This window comes from Prionailurus bengalensis, chromosome D4, assembly GCF_016509475.1.
Source record: "Prionailurus bengalensis isolate Pbe53 chromosome D4, Fcat_Pben_1.1_paternal_pri, whole genome shotgun sequence".
In the NCBI taxonomy this organism is placed as follows: Eukaryota; Metazoa; Chordata; class Mammalia; order Carnivora; family Felidae; genus Prionailurus; species Prionailurus bengalensis.
This window is the reverse complement of record NC_057359.1, coordinates 42133841-42154274: the sequence shown is the minus strand read 5'-3', so window position 1 is coordinate 42154274 and position 20434 is coordinate 42133841. Positions and strand designations below refer to the sequence as shown.

The following is a 20434-nucleotide window of genomic DNA, read 5'->3' as shown; positions in this document are numbered from 1 at the left end:
AGCAGAATTTCAGACATGTATTGAAGGCAAAGCAGACAATAGCTTAGTTTGAAGGTGTGAAATCTGAGATGCTTATTAGGCACACAAGTTAAAAAATGTTAAGTACACAATTAGATATACTCTTTCCTAGTGGCGCCTGGTGGCTCAGCTAGCTGGTTAAATGTCTGACTTGATTTTGCCTCGGGTCATGATCTCACAGTTGTGAGATCAAGCCCTGCATTGGGCTCCACACTGGGCTCCTCACTGGGCATGGAGCCTGCTTAAGATTCTCTCTTTGCCTCTCCCTCTGCCCCCTCCCTCGCTCATACTTGGGCACAGGAGCACTCATGCTTGCTCGCTCTCTCTCTCTCTCAAAAAAAAAATATGTGTGTGTGTGTATATATGTATATATGTGTATATATGTATATATGTGTGTATATATGTATATATGTGTATATGTGTGTGTGTATATATATAGATAGATAGATCTACATATATAGATATATATGTATGTATATCTTCCCTAAAGTTCACACAAGACATCCAGAGTAGATAATCAAATGTGGGAGTCATCATATGGACAATTATGATTTTGAAAGCCTAGGTGACTGGATAAAATCACCTAGGGTGTGAATTTAAACACAGGAAAAAAAAATCCTATAATTAGGGCCTGGGACATTTTAACATTTAGACAACATGGAGACTAGGAAAAGATGTGAAAGAAACAGAAAAGGAACAGCTAGAATTGAAGGAAGAAAACTATACAACCGTAGTGCACTGCAAGTCAGGAGAGGAGGTGGGGGAAAGAAGGTATTTCAAGGAACAGCGAGCCATCAACTAAGACATATGTTGCTGATACATTAAATGAGGATTGATATATGATCACTGAATTGAGCAATGTGGTGGTCACAAGTAATTCTGAGAGGAGAAATTTTAGAAGAGTGAATGAAAGGGGTAAAAACTTGACTGGAGTTGGTTCAAGAGAGAACAAGAGAGGTGAACTTCAAGAAAACTTAAGTTTTTCAAGGAATACTGCTGGAAAAGGAAAAGGAAGAGAAGGAAGGAATATATATATAGTGGGGGTCAATACATGTTTTTTTATTGTTTGTTTTGTTCTTTTCCCCAGATCAGAGACATAACGGCCTGTTTATATGTGGTTAGGAATGGTCCAGTAAGGAAATGATGCTATAGAAGAGATGGGGAACATCTCCTTCTATGAGAAAGTTGGTAACAACAAAAAGTTGGAGAGGAAGACCATAATAATCATCAAATTATAAATCCACACTATATATGTTCATGCTGGAGGACAAAGAGGAGCAGGAGGAGAGCCAGAACTCTATGTATTGTCGTGGAAATACATCCAATGCACATTTTTGAAAATGTTAAAGAACAAGTTAAAGAACAGTTAAAGACAAGTTAAAGAACAAGTTAAAGACAAGTTAAAGAACAGTCAGTGTAAGTTAATAAATATTAAAATTATAACATGCCTCGATTTGTGATTATGTGTGTATGTACACACACATCTAATACCTAATGCATGAAAAGGGTCTGGAATGACTACTCAGATGATTATCCCTGGGGACAGATGAAATGAATTGGGGTGAGTGGAAGGGTATTCGAATCTGTTAGACTAGCAGTATCAGGACTTCTATACTATTATTTCTGTTTCTTATAATAATGTATTCTTGTAATGTTTGTATAGTTAACAAAGAAAATAATTTTAAAATATTCTGTTCTCCTAGAGAAATTCTCAGATACATTCAAATATTAAGAGTGGTTACTTCTGGGGCAAGGGCTTCAGGTAGGCAGGCAGAATACTTTATATTTTTATTTCATACACTTCTGTATTATTTAAGAATTTATCACAAGCATCTAATACTTTGGTAATAATTATTTTAATTTGAAATGTTTAAGTATTCAATTGTGTGAAATGATTCAGAATCTACAAAAGTTCTCAAGTAGGTTATAAAAGAGATGGCTGGGGCGCCTGGGTGGCGCAGTCGGTTAAGCGTCCGACTTCAGCCAGGTCACGATCTCGCGGTCCGTGAGTTCGAGCCCCGCGTCAGGCTCTGGGCTGATGGCTCAGAGCCTGGAGCCTGCTTCCGATTCTGTGTCTCCCTCTCTCTCTGCCCCTCTCCCGTTCATGCTCTGTCTCTCTCTGTCCCAAAAATAAATGAACGTTGAAAAAAAAAATTTAAAAAAAATAAAAGAGATGGTTGCTCTATGTAGGGATTGCTAAAGAAAATCAGCCGAAAAGTAGAATTAAGGCTGAAACATTTTGTCTTAAATTTTTAGTCAAGCAACTAAAAAAAATTCTTAGAACACAAGATTGAAAAATGAAATAGCCAAGGAAACACTGCTTTTTTTCCTCTTTACCAAGTTCTTTCTTGCTGAGAGTAGAAAGAGTAAAAGAAGTATTAGCATATAAGAGAAAAGGGATATGAGGTTATTACCAAGCAACCTTAAAGATGTATTTGAATATAAATTGCCATGGGTGGGGGCTTTTAAGCAAAAATTAAGAAGGAAAAAGAAATATTTGAGGTAAATATACAAGTGAAAAGGATGAAAAAATTAAAGTTACTAATAAGATCCAATTCTCCAAGTCATTTTAGCAATGGAGCCTGGTTTGGAGGCAAAAGCAAAATAGGCAATCCCACCATACAGAGCAAAAAGAGAAAGCGGCTCTATTCTAAGTGGAGCGAACAGGCGCTACCCTTCCCTCGTTATCATCTGCGTCCTGAAGGAAACTCTAGAGGAACACAGAATACAGATTGAAAACCACTGTTCCAAAGCATTATTTAAAAATAAGTGCTTAACGTTTACTTAATAGTTATTTACTATTACTACTAACATAAAAATGTTAATTATAGGTATTGGATTTTCATGGTCCTTTTTTAGAAGAGGGAGTTAAATAGAAAACAACAACACAGATTGCACTATTTAACCACTCTAAGCCTTGGCTGCCTCAACTATTAAAAAGGAATAAAATCAATCTTATGAGATTGACCTATACAGAAACCAAATTATTTCTATAAATAACTTGGTACACTACACAAAACATAAAGAATTCAATAAAGGTGGTTTTTTTAATTACTAGCCATAATTATTGTTGCTGAGTCAGTCAGCATGCCTAAATAGCTGGGTAAGCCTTCTTAAGTGGTTCCTAAAACAACTGTAAAGTAAAATGACTACTTAAAAGAAGCAGACAAAAAAGAGAAACATCCTTGGAAAATACTGACCCTGAAGCATACCCATTTGTGTCTGTGCAGATTTGCCAATGAAACAATGCACAATTCTATAATGAAAGACTGCTTTAGGTCATAAACTATAATCATAACAAAGGAGTGATTTCTCATAATAGAAGGCTGAGAAATTCCATTCCCCAAATGCTTTCTGGTTTGGGGGCTACAGTCACAGTATGTTTCATAGTAGATATCGAAATTCCAATTTATGAAAACAATATCCTACAGAGTAAATTTGCATCTATATTTTAAATGTTTCAACTTTAACAGCCATATAGAAAAGTCACAAAATTTTAAATATTACCAAATTGAGCTGTATTTCATTTTTAATTTTGAAGAAACATATATAAAAGGGAGTAGTAATAAAGAAATGTTGAAATCTGAAAAAAATTGAATTCTATATATTTGTATAAGTGCATCCATATAAATTTACATTTTTATGACAGAATAGAAGCATACTTTTTGATATGATATGCTTTCGGCTGTGTGGACGTCTTCCTGATTCCTCAGTACTTTCTGTGTGTCCATGTTCAGAACCTGGAGCTGCTGGATCAGCTCCGCTTGCTGTGCTGTGTGTGCACTGTTCTGTTTGTATAGGTTCTGCAGCTCCTGCAACTCCTTCCTGTGCAAAGTGAGCCATAAACAGGGACAAGCATGAATAAAGACCATCTCAGTTAAATAACTGTGTTCATCTAAGTTATAGATCGTCTTCCAGTTTTTTTATCTATTATTTTTTACTGCAGGCAAACATATTAATGAAAGAAATAACATATAAAGTATTTAATATTTATCACATACACCTAGAAAGTATTGATAGAACTACTATGACTTTCAAAGCCAAATACTTATCAATTTTCTTTTATAGCTTGATAGTAATAAAAACCTTGGATATACAGACATAGCACCACCTTCTTATTGAAATTAAGTTACACTTCAGTTCCAAGAATTGATAAGTACTGATGCCAACAATAGTTATCAGTTTTGAATACAGGGTAAGTCAGCCTTTCATTGCATATTATACAGAACTTCAGATGCATTAAAAGGAATCCCAAAGGCAAATTAAATTTCAAACCAAAGTTTCTTAAAGCACCATTAGTTTGCAACCTCAGAGATCTGGGCTGGGATTCCTGTGACTCTTCTAATCCAGACTGAAGGAAAAGATAAGGCAAAAAAAAAAAAAAAGGTAGAAGGAAGGAGAGCAACACAAGGTGAAAACCAGTGATTCCAACCAATCCCAGGTGCAACTGGTAAGGAGGAGAACAAATGAACTGGTAGTGGTAGTAATGATGGCACTAAGGGTCCAGGAAAACCCTACTTCCTGGTATAGGGGTTGCCAGAGTTCCATGGTAGGGAATCCCATGTGAAACAGATCACATAAAATTGGAACATATTTTGTATATTCAATTTGAAGAGAAAAATATTTATAGAAATACATTTCACAGAACAACACATTATAATATGTATTATGGAGACTGTATTTTCTAATGGAACTTTTTTTAAACTATAACCTCAAACTAAAAATTAATTTCTATAAGGTAAGTCTTAAAAGAAGGAACAAAGGAGATATGCAAACAGTTGTTGAAGACGATAAATATTAATATGGGAGAAATGAGCTCTATTTTTAGAAGTTTGGAATATCGTTTTCCAAATAGCACAACAATCCCTCCATCCATACAGATACATGAACATACACTGTCTGTCTCAGTCCTTTCAGGCCGCTATCACAAAATATCATACATTGGGTAGTTTACAGACAACAGAAACTTATTTCTCACAGTTGTGGAGTCTGGAAGTCAGGGATCAGAGTGCCCAGTCAGGGCTCTCTTCTGGGTCAGAGACTTCTTGTATCCTCACAAGGTAGACAGACATTCGGCAGCTCGGGGAGGTCTCTTTTAGAAGAACACTATTCCCATTCATGAGGGCTCTATCCTCATGACCTAAACATCCCCCAAAACCCCTCTTCCTAATGCCATCACATTAGGCGTTAGGATTCCAACATATTATTTTGGGTGGATACATTCAGACTATAGCATCATCTTTTTGTAACTTATTTTAAAAAACTATTTATTTAAAAAAACTAAAACCTGCAGTAAATAACAGTCCAAAAACGAGAGAGGAGAGAGAAGAGAATCAATAATGGCGCAATGCCTGCAGGATATATAATGCTCACATGAGGAGGGGAAGAGAGACCCACAGTAAGAATGCTTGCTGAGTACTGCCGTTTCCAGAATAATACTGGTAAAAATGATCAAATAAGATACGCAATAGATGTATAATAAAATTCTATCTCAGTATATAGTCAAGATATATGTTTGGAAACCCAAGTAAATGTTGCATTTAGAATGGGGACATGATGAGGAGAAAACATATACCATCTTTCAGTGCAATGTGAAACACAGCAAATTTACTTCTCTTCCAATGCTAGAAATATTTGTTATTTCTTAAAGAGAAGATCAGTAGCTGGCTTGCATTTAAGGGTCATGTGGAACAAAATATATGTATCTTTAGTCAGAAAAAAACATACTCAAGAATAGGGAAATGCTCACACTATGAGGCACCTGAGGATTAAAAATCAACTAAGGGAATAGCATACCCCTGTCTCTCATCCCATGCTATGTCCTAGGCATACTCCCAGTAAGTGGAATGGAAGCATGATCCTACACTATCGAGATAAGTTTCTTTCTCTTCTTTCTACTTGAAAAGTAGATGCAATGGGATGTACACCATTGTTGCAAATACAAAATGTGGAATTTGATTAGTATCAAAGTAAGCAATAAAGCTTACAAAAGGCACACGTCTGGACCACTAGCAAACACTTAATTTGTCTAGATCTTTCCTCGTTTGAAAACAAATAAAGAAAAACAAACTGGACTTACTAAAAAAGGGGAGTACTAAGAATTAAGAAAAAAGGAAGTTTATTGTACATACTCGGAGGAAAAGTATACCTCTGAGTAGAAATTACTAAAGGAATTAGAAGGAAGGTCTAGAAAATGTATAAAAAAGAAATCATCACACTTCTCTAAATTATCAATAGAAAGACAAGATGTAAAGATGATCTTAATAAAGCCTCTGTGAAGGTAGGAACTTTTTTGTTCACTACTACAAACAGAGCACCTAAGGTAATTCCAGTTGTTGTAGTTGTTGGTGTATTATATACATCTTATGCATATTTCCAGATTCAGTCTATACCTGCCTCTTAGACTTTCATTCCCTTGCTCTGTCTCAGCCTATTAACTGCCACTTAAGCCTATGAAATTTATACAGCTCATCTGGCTCCACTGCTTGAAGTCAACCAGCTGCATGCCTAGCGTGTGTGTCTCCTTGTACCATTTCCAGATTAGGATAAAATGCTACAACACAGGCATGGTATATGCAGCAAACTTTTATCAACGTAAGACAAAACACAAGAAGAAAACAGACAGGTAACTTGTTTTCTTTTTCCATCCGATGGATTGCTCTAGAGCATCGTTTCTCTCCTACAGCCTGTTCAGAATCACCCTGGGTAGCAAATTCAGTGCACCTGCTATCTCTTCATGGTTCATCACAAAGCAGTAGCCAGCACAATAGTGCATTTCCTTGAATTACTCTTTATCCTTGCCTGCCTCATTCTTCTCTCTCTTTCTCTCACTCACTTACCCCTGGAATTGAATCTCCTAAGTAAGCAATCAGGACTTAATCCTTCCCTCATGCTCTGTTTGCTAGGATATATGGGATAAGACAGTTGTTGAATGGATGAAATGAAAAGGATAACATAAAGAGACATTGTTAAAAAGGAAAGATACCATAATAACATCAAAATGCATAATTACAGTTATAAGGAAAATAAAAGCTATGGAAAATAAAGTTAATTGGTAGGTTCAAACTTGAGAATTTCCTGTAGACACAGATAAAAAGGAGTAAAGGAAAGTATGAGAGACTTGAGACAGCTCTGAGAACCGACATTTCCTCAAGAAGAATGTCAAGTGCTGTTAAAAATACTGGATTCCTGAAAGATAAATCCGGTGATTTTTTAGTTACAGTGATGCTATCTAAGGGATTGAGTGGGCCATGGGATAAATTAGGAATATCCCTGTGGAGATCAAGTTTGATACCAAAGACTGACAGAGGGTTTCCGGCAGCTTCTCTAGGTTATTCTGCAGTTTAAAAAAATCTGGATGGTTTATAAAAACAAAGATTTACTGCTTGCTCACATTACATGTGGCTTTCCTCTATCTTAAGACTCAAACTGCAGCAGCAGACTATATTAGGAATATACTATTCTGGTGGCAGAGGACAAAAAGCAAAGGCAAATCAAGCAATGCTTCTTTTAAAACATTAGGACATGGCATATATTACTTTCACTCTTGTCTCACAGGCCAAAATAAGTCACATGGCTAAATACAAGGACAATGGGGGAGAAAGCATACTCTAGCAACAGGGAAGGCCCTATTAAAAAAGAGACCCTGGCGCCTGGGTGGCTCAGTCGGTTGAGCGTCTGACTTCACTCAGGTCATGGTTGAGCGTCCGACTTCAGCTCAGGTCATGATCTCACAGTTTATGGGTTCGAGCCCTGCATGGGGCTCTGTGCTGACAGCTTGGAACCTGGAGCCTGCTTCGGATTCTGTGTCTCCCTCTCTCTCTGCCCCTCCCCCGCTCATGCTCTGTCTCTGTCTCTCAAAAATAAATAAAAATGTTTAAAAAAAATTTTAAAAATAAGCCCCTGATGTTGGGATGAGCACTGGGTGTTGTATGGAAACCAATTTGACAATAAAGTATATTTAAAAAGAAAAATAAATAAATAAATAAATAAAAATGAGCCCCTGAGGTGAATCAAAATAGAGTGAAGGAATGAACACATCAAAAGTAAAAAGTTAGGTGATGAGCACTGAAGCAAAATACAGAACCAATCCTAAACATCTTTGGTCACTTTGGTTACAAGTGTCATATATCTCAAGTTGCAAAATCAGGAGTTAAAATGGTTGAATGTATGTTCTATTTTCCAAAGTTTACATAGCAGGTCTCAAAATGAACTAAAGATGAAATGTGGATTAAAAAAATACATAATGAGATTGACCTCCAAAGTTTTTCATGCCATTTCCTTCTTAGCTTTAGAGAGAGTCAGTGCTTTTTATAGAGAAAGGTTTAATAATTCCCTCAATTTCACATCAGTGTCTCATTGTTCCATCATATCATAAAAAGCTGAAGTTATTACTTATTAAAAGAACACGTTTAGTATAGTCCCTTTTATCTAAAAATTTCTATCCACCTAATATTCAATCTATAAATGTAAATTGAGAAAAATCTAGAATGATTCTCACAAAATTTTAATGGCTTTTACTTGTCTGGAGTTGTATTTTAAGTGTAATACTTTTCCTCTATCTTCTTTGTACTTTTCTATACTTCATGAGCTATTTTTTCTTTTTACTATTATTTTTAATATAATCTATGCATGAATTATTTTTAATAATTCACATGTATCATTATCCTAAATGATTATATACTTGTTTTGTTTATCATAAAAATGTAAACAAAAATAAAGAACAGCAATATTAATTTCAGAAGAATTAGAATCCAAGGCAAAATATTTACATGCAAAAAAGTAAAAGTGAAATTCACAGTAAAAACAAAAGAACTGTGAACACTTTACCCACCAAATCATAGCACATCAAAACACGTACAGCAAAAAACTATAAGCAATGAAAGGAAAATCAGTTGTAAACTACAGGGGAAGGAAATATCCCATTTAAAATAGTAACAAAAACATGAAATAGCTAGGAATAAATTTAACAAGAAATGTCAAAACTCATTAGAAACTTAAAACAAATTTCTAAGGATACAAAGGTACTGAAACAAATGGAATGGCATACCACCCTCTGGGACGGGAAGACTGGCATCATAAAGATGTCAATTCTCAGGCTTACTTGTAAATCTGATGCTCTAATGAAATACCAAACAAGAAATATGCAAGTTTATTCTAAAGTTTATACCAAAAACTTAATAAGCAATAAATGTCCAGGAAAAGAGCAGTAATGGAGAATGTACCATATATTCTCCAATGTTCACCATGTCTTCCTACTCTCTAATACTCTAGCCTAAGAGGCCAGCCTCTACAGACTGCATTACACTCGCTCCTTGTCCTCGGCCTCTGACTGAATTTGATCAGTTAGAAGTGCTGGCTGGTGATTAGAGAGGGTAAAGGAGACAAATTGAGTCAAGGTATTTCTTTCCCTGGCTCCCACTATGCTGAACCACAGTCGGCAGTGTCTCTGTTCCCCTGTCTAAAGACACATCTGTTAGGCAACCTCTCTCCAGGACAGACTTTTCACAAGATCTGGTTTGAGCTTCTCTCCTTGCTCCTTCTGGTCTGGAGGTAGTAATGGTTTTCTGTTGTTGATAATCTGCATTATTCTAAATCTCAGTACCTATTTGGAGAGAATTGACATCTTTATCATATTGAACCTTCTAAACCATGAACTTTGTATATCCCTATTAGACCCTTGATTTGTGTCAGTAATGTTTTCCACTTTTCTGCACAGAGGTAACACACAGCTTTCATTACACATACGCTTCATATATTTAGTCATATTATAAATGATATTATTTCTATATATTAAGTCCATTTCCTAAATTTTTGCTGAAATAAAAGTGCAGTTGAATTTTATTCACTAACACTGCATCTACCAAGTGTACTAAATAAACCCACTTATTAATTTGAAAAGTGTTTCTGTAAGTTATTTTGAGTTTTCTATGCAAATTAATTATATTATAGGCAAATAATTGGGTCTTTTCCTATCAAGTCCAGTTCTTAGGTCTTTAGTTTTTATTCTTAATACTTAATATGTCTGACTATATGTGGGATATTAATTTGAAAAACTGTGGATATAATTTGAGGACAGAATTGTTGTATCATCTTACAGAGATAATTTACACTTGCTTCTGCTAAGGGTCTGGGAACTAGCAATCCAGGTGTATCAACCAATCCAATTTCAGGATTCTGACTTTGACATTTCTTTTTTTTTTTTTTTTAATATTTATTTCTTTTTGAGAGAGAGAGAGGGAGACAGAGACAGAGCATGAGCATGAGCATGAGCAGGGGAGGACAGAGCAGGAGGGTCAGAGGGAGAGGGAGACCCAGACAGAATCTGAAGCAGGCTCCAGGCTCTGAGCTGTCAGCACAGAACCCAATGGGGGATCTGAACCCATGAACTGTGAGATCATGATCTGAGCTGAAGTTGGGTGCCCTGGCTTTGACATTTCTAATCCAAATTATGACTGCACAATCTTGACTTTTATTTTTTAATTTTTGGTAGGAGATTCACAAGTAATTTCTAAGAAAAATTCCCAACTCATTTAAGCCTATGTCCCTGTAATTTAGCCCACTATCCATGCAGCCATTTAGTCCACCCTCCATGTAATTATAGAATCATTAGCTATTCAGACAAAACTTTTGATTAGGAAACCTAACTGGCTAGCACTTTATGCAAGTTCTAGTTATAAATTTGGATGCTCTGTATGCATTATAAGCATATACCTTATTATATAAGTACTGATATTTATTTATACTCTAATTCAGGATAAAAATCATTTGAGGTTGAGTTCACAACAATGTTTCATATCATAGTGAGTGACATGAATATTCAATACATATACAAATAATTATGAATTTCAAAGACATAAACCCATAAAGAAATAAAGCTTGGACAACTCTGTCATACATCAATAAAGAAAAGTATATCCAAATAAGAAAGTGCCTAGAACGTTTTCCCCACAATTATGGCTTTTTGCATCTTTTGTGCAATATACAGATTCAGTAAAGTGATACTGGTATATCATAATCACCACCATCCCCCTCTAAGAAATAAAAATCATAAAGGAAAGGAGACACATAATACACCCAACTTATTCAGACAACTCAGGAAAAATACTACAGACATCTCAACTACAACCCTATAATGAGGGTTTGAGTCATAGTCCTCTGCTCCAAACTTCCAACTCCACCTCTATAAGCCCTTACAGTCAAGCTCTTAAAATTACACATGGTCCTTTCTTTTACCATAGTGTAATAAAATGCCCATCTGTGGACTATTACTGCCTTATTTACTGTAGCTTATAGCTCTTGCAATACACTAAATTCAAGTATACAAAGGGGCAAAATTTAGTAGAAAATGTAATTATTCAAATGCCATGCACTTAACACTACACTGCATCCTAGATTATGTCCCATGTTCCATCCGAATCATACTCTAAAAGGGAAAGGTCATCATTGGAATATTTTGTGCAGTTATCAGTGCTACATTTTAAGAAAAATATTGATGATGCAGATACTGATGATATGGAACACATTCAGAAATGCAACCCCAAACAGTGTAACATCTACAAAGTATATAACATGAAAAATTATGAGAAATAATAGTTAAACAATGAAAAGATAAAGTTATTGATAAAGATATCTTCTATTATTTCAAGATCTATGCAATAGAATAGAGATTAGATTGTCTCTGAGGTTTTCTAAATAAGTATTCAAGATTAATGGGTGGATATTGTAAAAAAAATCAAACTTTAACTCAACTGAACAATGTTCAATTTTAACAATATAAACTGAAAAGAACAGTCTTGAAGAGTAACGAGAAACTTATCAACTAAAAGTGTCAAGCAAAGACCAAAAGGTATATTATCTTATTCAGAAGAAGACAGGGATAAATGACAATTTTAAGATTTCTTACAAATCTAAGATTCTAGGGGCGCCTGGGTGGCTCAGTCGGTTGAGCGTCCGACTTCGGCTCAGGTCATGATCTCACGGTTTGTGGGTTCAAGCCCGGCATCAGGCTCTGTGCTGACTGCTTGCTCAGAGCCTGGAGCCTGCTTCAGATTCTGTCTCCTCTCTCTGCCCCTCCCCTGCTCACGCTTTATCTCACTCTGTTTCTCAAAAATAAATAAAATGTAAAAAAAAAAAAAAAATTAAAAATCTAAGATTCTATAACTATGTAAAATTACTTTTCTGATTTCATCAAATTACAGTCTTCAAAAATAATTATACCATGAATAGATAAGCCAATCAGTCTATCACCTATAAATGTTATACTTTTCCTCAACCCTATTAATAAGAAGATTTTTAAATTGTAACACAATGAATTTTTGCTTAGGTAATAAATTTATATATATATATATATATATATATATATATATATACACACACACACACACACATACATATGTATATATTACATATATGTATATGTATGTAATACATATGTGTACATATACATAATGCATATATGTACACATATATATATTACATATTATATATAAATATATAATACATAAATACATATTTACATATCAGGTTTTAACCACACAATATTATTATACATAACAGAAATACATAGTGTTTATATATAATATTACATATGTAAATAGTTTATGTGTGTGTGTATATATATATATACACATATATATGTATGCACATATATACACAGTAGTACCACCAGAGGATGAAATTGTTTATAAAGGTATATGAAAAACTTTGTAAGATTCCTTTAAAAAATTGTTTTAATGTTAATTCACTTTTGAGAGACAGAGAGAGAGAGCATGAGTGGGAGAGGGGCAGAGAGAGAGGGAGACACAGCATCAGAAGCAGGCTCCGGGCTCCGAGCTGTCAGCACAGAGCCCAATGCAGGGCTCAAACCCAGGAACCATGATATCATGACCTGAGCGAAGTCAGCTGCTTAACGGCTGCCCCAACTTTGTATGGGGCCATACAGGTGCCCCAACTTTGTATGATTACTTTAATTAGTTTAAGTAAAAATGTACATACATACACACATGTATATAATGTAGGCATGTGTATATATAGATAACATATATATGTGATATGCATGCATATATACCTACATATTTATGACTTATTCTAATATTGTTTTCTGATAAAGGTAAATGAAATAAATTAATAGGTAGTTTAATATCTTTCAAAACACTTGAAAACATATTTTTCAAGGAATCCTACTTTCTGCATAGCACTACAAAATTAACTATGTTGATATAGAAAGAATATCTCATAAACTAAATCTATGTAGAACATAATAAAATAAAATGTCAAAATTGGATTTCTCATATATTGCCTATTATAAATAACAATAATGAATATCATATAATACCCAGCTGGGAATTTTAGAAGGAAACAATGAACAAATGCATTATGCTTATTAAAAATGGAAACAAAACCACTCTCTAAGAATGCTCTTCCCAATCCTGTGCAACCCTTGATTCTCTCAGTTAACGATTCCCAGTTTGGTATTTAAAATCCAGATAGTTTCGGGGTGCCTGGGTGGCTCAGTCGGTTAAGCGTCCGACTTCAGCTCAGGTCCCGATCTCGCGGTCCATGAGTTCGAGCCCCGGGCCAGGCTCTGGGCTGATGGCTCAGAGCCTGGAGCCTGCTTCTGATTCTGTGTCTCCCTCTCTCTCTGCCCCTCCCCCGTTCATGCTCTGTCTCTCTCTCTCTCTCTCTCAAAAATAAATAAATGTTAAAAAAAAATTTTTTAAATAAATAAAATCCAGATCGTTTCAATATACAAACATATGTCTTCATAGAAGAACTATTGTTGTCATTTTAGAGTGTTAATAATAAACATATATGTTACCATTCTGAATAACTAATGACAGTGCTATAATATTACATTTGAAATTGAATACACTTGCCTGACAAGGGTAATATCCATATCCTTCTGGATAAGTTCAGTCTGTTTATTATTCAACTGTAATGACACAGCATTATATTTACTCTGTGATACTTCAATTTCTTTTCTTGCTTCAATTAAATCATCTTCAAAGGCCTAAAATCAGAGCACTTATATCATAATCAAACATAATAAGTATCAAATAAGAAATGAAGTATATTATATTCAACTAATCTAAAAAATTACAGTAAAAAATTGGTAATGTTTTTAATTTTTTTTTGTTTTCACTTAACTAAAAAAATATTTAGTACAAACAATAACTTTCATACCAGGTGCAATTTACTTTTTCCAGAAAATGAAAAAGTATCATAGTGCCTTGGTACAAAAACTAAGAATGTGAAGCAATTAAATTTGAAAATCAAAGTAGAAATGTACTTATTGAAATTATAGTAAGGAAATTACTGTATAGTGAAAAAGCTATTACTGTGTAAGAAAATTATTGTATAGTGAAAGTATATATGAATAAAAAAATTAGTTCATTTACTTAAAGAGTAGCCAGGACAAATGGCAGATATTTCATTATTTCCTCTATTTTAAATGTACACACACTGGGAAAAAAAGGGACAGAACTGTAAAAAATATCAACATAATTGTATAATATTTGAGATTCAGATCATGTTCAGTTTTCCTGATTATGGTGAAATTTTACCCAAGTTTTACAAAGTCGGCCTTTTCCTCCAGATAATTCTCTATTGCTTACGTTGTGAAACATTTCAAAATTGATGTTACTTTTAGCTATATTTTTTCCAAAATATATTACAAAACTAATTTTGATTCTTTTCATAAAGTAGTAAATAAACATATCTAAACATAAAGTATACCCACATAAACACTACACATTGATTATTTGCAGAAGTGAGCACCAGGCTTTAGGCACTCTACTCTACCCTGCACTCCTCTACTCTAGCCATGCTCTCATACTTCACATATTACCCCACGGTAGCTGAAGCAATCTTTTAAAGGTAAAAATAATGGCTTTCGGCCAAGAAAGCACTCTGAGTACTTCTTAAATTTCCATTTATTACAAAAAACAGCAATGAGAGAGAGAGAAAGAGAGAGAGGGAGGGAGGGAGGGAAGGAGGGAGGGAGGAAGGGAGGGAGAGAGAAAGAAAAAAGAAAAATCACTGGCATGGATACGAGAAAGCAGAAATCTTTGTGCGCTACTGGTGGGACTATAAATGATGTAACCTGTATGGTCGGCTGGGAGGGTGGTAACTGCTCAAAACATTAAAAAGGTATCTAGTATGTAATCCAGCAATATTTCTTGGTATATAAATTCAAAAGAATAGAAAGCAGGATCTTGAAGACGTATTGGCATACCCATGTTTATACCAGCACTGTTTATAACAACCAAGAGTTAGAACCACCCATATGCCAGATATATAAATTTAAAATTAGATTTAAAAATTTAAGTATTTAAAAAATGAAACAATTTTAAAAATCAAAAATAGATATTAAAAATATTTTACATTTTACAATGAGGATGGGGTAGTGAGGAATCAGTATCCAAAACTGCTCTACTATACAATTTTAAATGTCCATTTTCCAACAAAAATTACAACATGTAAAAAGAGGAAAGTGTCATCCATACATACAGAAGAAGCAGTCAATAAAAAATTACTAAAGAAAACCATGCTTCAAAAACATGACAAAGTCTCACCTAATAAAAAACACCATAAAGTGATATAGGTTATTTTTAAACATCCAAGTGGAATTTCTGATGCTAAAAGGCAAAACAACCAAAATGAAGAGCATCAAAAAGTTCACAAGAGGAGCTGAATATTCAATAGGAGATGGCAAAAATAAGAAAACACTTGAAGATAAATCAAGAAAAAAGAGTAACAATAGTCAACAGCCCCAGAAAAATGTGGAACACTATTAAGTACACCAACAGAGCATAATGAAACTACCAGAAGGAGAGTTAAGAGAATAAAGAAACAGAAAAAATATTCAAAGAAATAATGACTGAAAACTACCAAACAATGATGAAAAAAATTAATGTAACATCCAAGAAGCACAAAACCTCCATGGACTGTACATGCAGAAATCCACAGACATATCATAGTAAAAATACTGACAGCCAAAACCAAGAAAAAATCTTAGAAACCATAAGAGAAAAACCACTCCTCATTTTCAAGAGACCTCAGTAAGATTAACAGCTGACTCTTTTTCAGAAACAATAGATGTCAGAGACAGTGAGATAACATATTCAAAGTGCTCAAACGAAAAAAAAAACTGCTAACACAGAATCATATATATAGTAAAGCTATCATTTCAAAATGAAGGTGACAACAGGCGTCTGGGTGGCTCAGTCAGTTAAGTGTCTAACTTCAGCTCAGGTCATGATTTCGTGGTTTGCAAGTTCGAACCCTGCATTGGGTTCTGTGCTGACAGTTTGGACCCTGGAATCTGCTTCAGATTTTGTGTCTCCCTCTCTCAGACCCTCCCCCACTCATGCTCTGTCTCTCTCTTTCAAAAATAAATAATCATAAAAAATTTTTTTTAATTAAAAAAAAAATGAAGGTGACGAGTGACATCAAGAAAATGGCAGAGTAGGCAGCTCCAAGCACTCTTGCCCTGGCAGAAATATGAAAAAACAAGCAGAAACTCTCAGAACTAATGTTAGAAAAATAACATTCAAATATTTACAGCAACCAAAAAAACGCTGAGCCAAAAATAAAAGCAACTTAAAAATAGGACAAAAGATTTATGGAGTTTTCATTTGCCCTTCTCCACACTGTCTCCAATAAGTTGACCACTTTAAAGCCTGGGAATCTTAAAGCAGTTATATTCTTAGAATGACAGTAGCCCATGTTCTGAGTAGGAGATACTGGTCCTTGGTTCAGAAGGAAGCAGAACAGACTTCACTAGCAAATTACTATGTGTATCTAATTTATCTGAGGGCTACCTGAAGGAATGATGCAAAGTGATTATGTCTTGTTTAACCTACCTGGTAACACAGTCTGAAAAATAGGATATGGCTCAAATATACCACAAGGTAAACTAACAAAACACAGATGTGTACAGTAAAAGATTATTGGTTCAGATACACAACAGAATGCCCAAGGCATGGAAGCAAAAGCTGTGGGAGATTCTTTGAGACATTAAGACATTCAAAAATACTCATTCATCTTGGAAAGTTTAGAAAACCACACATAGGCTCAGAGAAAGATGCATGCTCAGAAAAGACATGAAAAGACAGAAAAGTCTTTGATTAAGACCCAAAGTTTCACCCTGGGCTGACCTCTGAGCTCAGTGCAAGTATGGATAAGTATTGAAAGACTTTCTCAGTATGGAGTCAATACAAAGACTGGGAGAGGGATTTGTTTTGTGGCTGTGGATGTGTGTACTGTGTTTGTTTGGGTTTTTCCTATTCCTTGTGTTCTGTTTGTTTTGGCTCCTGGCGTCAAGGAAACCTGTGACACCACATGAGGTGAACAAAAGCTTAAGGATAGAAACTTCAGTGAGCTTACACAACAAGGAACAGACTCTTAGAAATACAGATTTGGAGATTACCTAAATAACCTTTGACAGTTAAAAAAGCAAAACACTTCAATAAGGGATAGAATCTGGCTTCCAGAATTACCACATTATCATACTCAAATGCTCCACTTTCAACAACAACAAAACATCACAAGGCATACAAGAAAAACGAGGTAAGTATGGCCTAAACAAAGGAACATATAAATTAACACAAACCATTCCTGAGGAACCCCAGATATCAGATTTACAAGGAAAAAACTTTAAAATGTCTTAAATATACTAAGGAAAAAAACAAGAAAAAAAATCTACAGTAAACCAGGAAAACAATGTATAAACCAAAAGAATATCAGTAAAGAAAAAAATTATTAAAGGGAAGTAAACATAAATGCTGGAGTGAAAAAGTAAAATAACAAAAATGAATCATTCTCCAGAGTGCCCAACAACAGACACAGAGCAGGTTGAAGAAAGAATCAGCACATTAGATGATGAAACAAGGAAAATTATTGAATCTGAGCAGCAAAAAGAACATGAAGAACAGTGAACAGAACCTATGAAAACTGTGGACACCATTAACAAGAAAGACATACACATTATGGGAGTCTCAGAAAGCGAAGAGACAAGAGGAAGCAGAAATAACATGTGAAGAAAAAATGGCCATAAACTTCCCAATTTTGATGAAATACATGCACCACAAATCCAAAGGCCAGCCACAACAAACTCCAAGAATGATCAAGAGAAAAGAGACCCACACTGAGATAAATTATTATCAATCTTTTGGAATTCAGCTCCCCAAGAAAGAATCTTGAAAGTAAGAGAGAGTGGCTTGTCACATTTTAGAGATCCTTTTTTTAAACGTTTACTTATGTATTTTTGAGCAAGTGAGCGAGAGAGAGAGAGCACAAGCAGGGAAGGGACAGAGAGAGTGGGGGAGACACAGAATCCAACGCAGACTCCAGGGTCTGAGCTGTCAGGACAGAGCCGAAAACAGAGCTCAAACTCAAGAACTGAGAGATCATGACGAGAGCTGAAGTCAGATGCTTAACCGACTAAGCCACCCAGGTGCCCCAAAAAAGACTCACTTTAAATAAGTCAGTCAGAGAAAGATAAATGTCATACAATTTCATTCAAATGTAAAATTTAAGGGACAAAAACATGAACAAGGGGGAAAAAAAGACAAAAAACCAGACACTTTTGGAGAACAAATTGATGGTGACCATAGATGGGGATGGGTGAAACAGGTGAAGGGATTAAGAGTATACTTATCATGATGAGCACTGAGTAATGTACAGAATTTCTGAATCACTATATTGTACATGTCAAACTAATACAATACTGGATGTTAATTATACTGGAATTGAAAAAAAAAGAGAGACACTGATTTCAGATACAAAGACACAAATAGACTGAAAATGAAAGAATGGAAAAGATATTCTCTGAAAATAATAACCGAAAAGAGCTGGAACAGATAAAATAATACCAAACAAAATATACTTTATGTCAAAAACTGTCAAAAAAGGGAAAAGAGAGCTTATATATTGATTAAAGAGTCAATTCATCAAGAAGATATAATAGCTATAAATGTACACGTACCAAACAACCAAGCCCTTAAATATATAAACAATTAGAGAATTGAAGGGAGAAATACAGTTTTATAATAATAGCTGAAGAATTCAATACTCCACTTTAAATAATGAATGCAACATTTAGACGGAAGGTCAACAAGGATGAAGAGGGCTGAAGAACACTATAAACTAAGTAGTCCTAATAGATGTATATGGAATACTTTACTCCAAAATAGCAGATTATATATTTTTCTCAAGTACACATGGAATATCTGCCATATCAGGCCAAATGTTAGGACATAAAATAATGCTTAATCAATTTAAAAACATTACAATTATACAAAGTACCTTGTCCAACCATAGCGGATTGGAGTTAAAAGTCACTAAAAGAAGGGGCGCCTGGGTGGCGCAGTCGGTTAAGCGTCCGACTTCAGCCAGGTCACGATCTCGCGGTCCGTGAGTTCGAGCCCCGCGTCGGGCTCTGGGCTGATGGCTCAGAGCCTGGAGCCTGTTTCCGATTCTGTGTCTCCCTCTCTCTCTGCCCCTCCCCCGTTCATGCTCTGTCTCTCTCTGTCCCAAAAATAAATAAACGTTGAAAAAAAAAAATTAAAAAAAAAAAAGTCACTAAAAGAAGAAAAACCAAAAGAAAAAGTTAATATGTGGAAATTAGACAAACTAATCATAAACAACAAATAGGTGAAAGAAGAGATCACAAGAGAATTAGAAAATATTCAGAGATGAATGAAAACAACGCATAAATACTAATAATTACAAGATGCAGCAAAGGTAGTACTGGGGGAAATTTATAGCTATAAATGCCAACATTAAAAAAGAAAACATACCTCAAATTAAGAATCTAATTTTACACCTTGAAGAAATAGAAAACAAATTAAAATAGCAAAGTAAAACCAAAGAGAATAGAAAGGAAATGATAAAGATTAATATGGAAAGTTTTTAAAAAGGGGCTAGCAAAACAATAATCAATTAAAGCAAAATCTGACTCTTTGTAAATAGCAACAAAATTAACAAACCTTTAGGGGAGTCTGGGTGGCTCAGCCCGTTAAGCATCCAACTTGGGCTCAGGTCATGATCTTACGGTTCAGTTCATGAGTTTGAGCCCTGCATGGGGCTCTGTGCTGACAGCTCAGAGCCTGGAGCCTGTTTCAGATTCTGTGTCTCCCTCTCTCTCTCTGCCCCTCCCCGACTCTGTCTCTCTCTCAAAAATAAACATTAAAAAAAATTAACAAACCTTTAGTTAGAATGACAAAGAAAAAAGAGAAAAGGTGTAAGTAACTAAAATCAAAAATCAAAGTAAGGACACTAGTACAGAAATAAAAAAAGGATTATTAGAGAATACTGTAAGCAATTGTACATCAGCAAATTAGATAACCTACGTACGTAGAAAGACACAGATCACCTAAACTAACTCAAGAAGAAATAGAAAATCTCAACAGAC

At 34.9% G+C, this 20434-nt stretch overlaps 1 protein-coding gene across 3 annotated transcripts in view; it reads right to left on the bottom strand.

Moving 5' to 3' along the window:
• The window catches only part of CNTLN (centlein), a 315203-nt gene that overhangs the window by 187801 nt on the left and 106968 nt on the right, over positions 1-20434 (bottom strand). For all 3 annotated transcript variants that reach the window (XR_006295095.1, XM_043566783.1, XM_043566781.1), the window contains exons 6-7: positions 13896-14029; positions 3681-3843 (exon numbers count right to left, since the gene is read on the bottom strand). Coding sequence is in view for 2 of the 3 variants with exons in the window: in XM_043566783.1 (XP_043422718.1) it covers positions 3681-3843; positions 13896-14029 (297 nt within the window). In the remaining variant the exon portion in view is untranslated. The remainder of the gene's footprint in view (positions 1-3680; positions 3844-13895; positions 14030-20434) is intronic.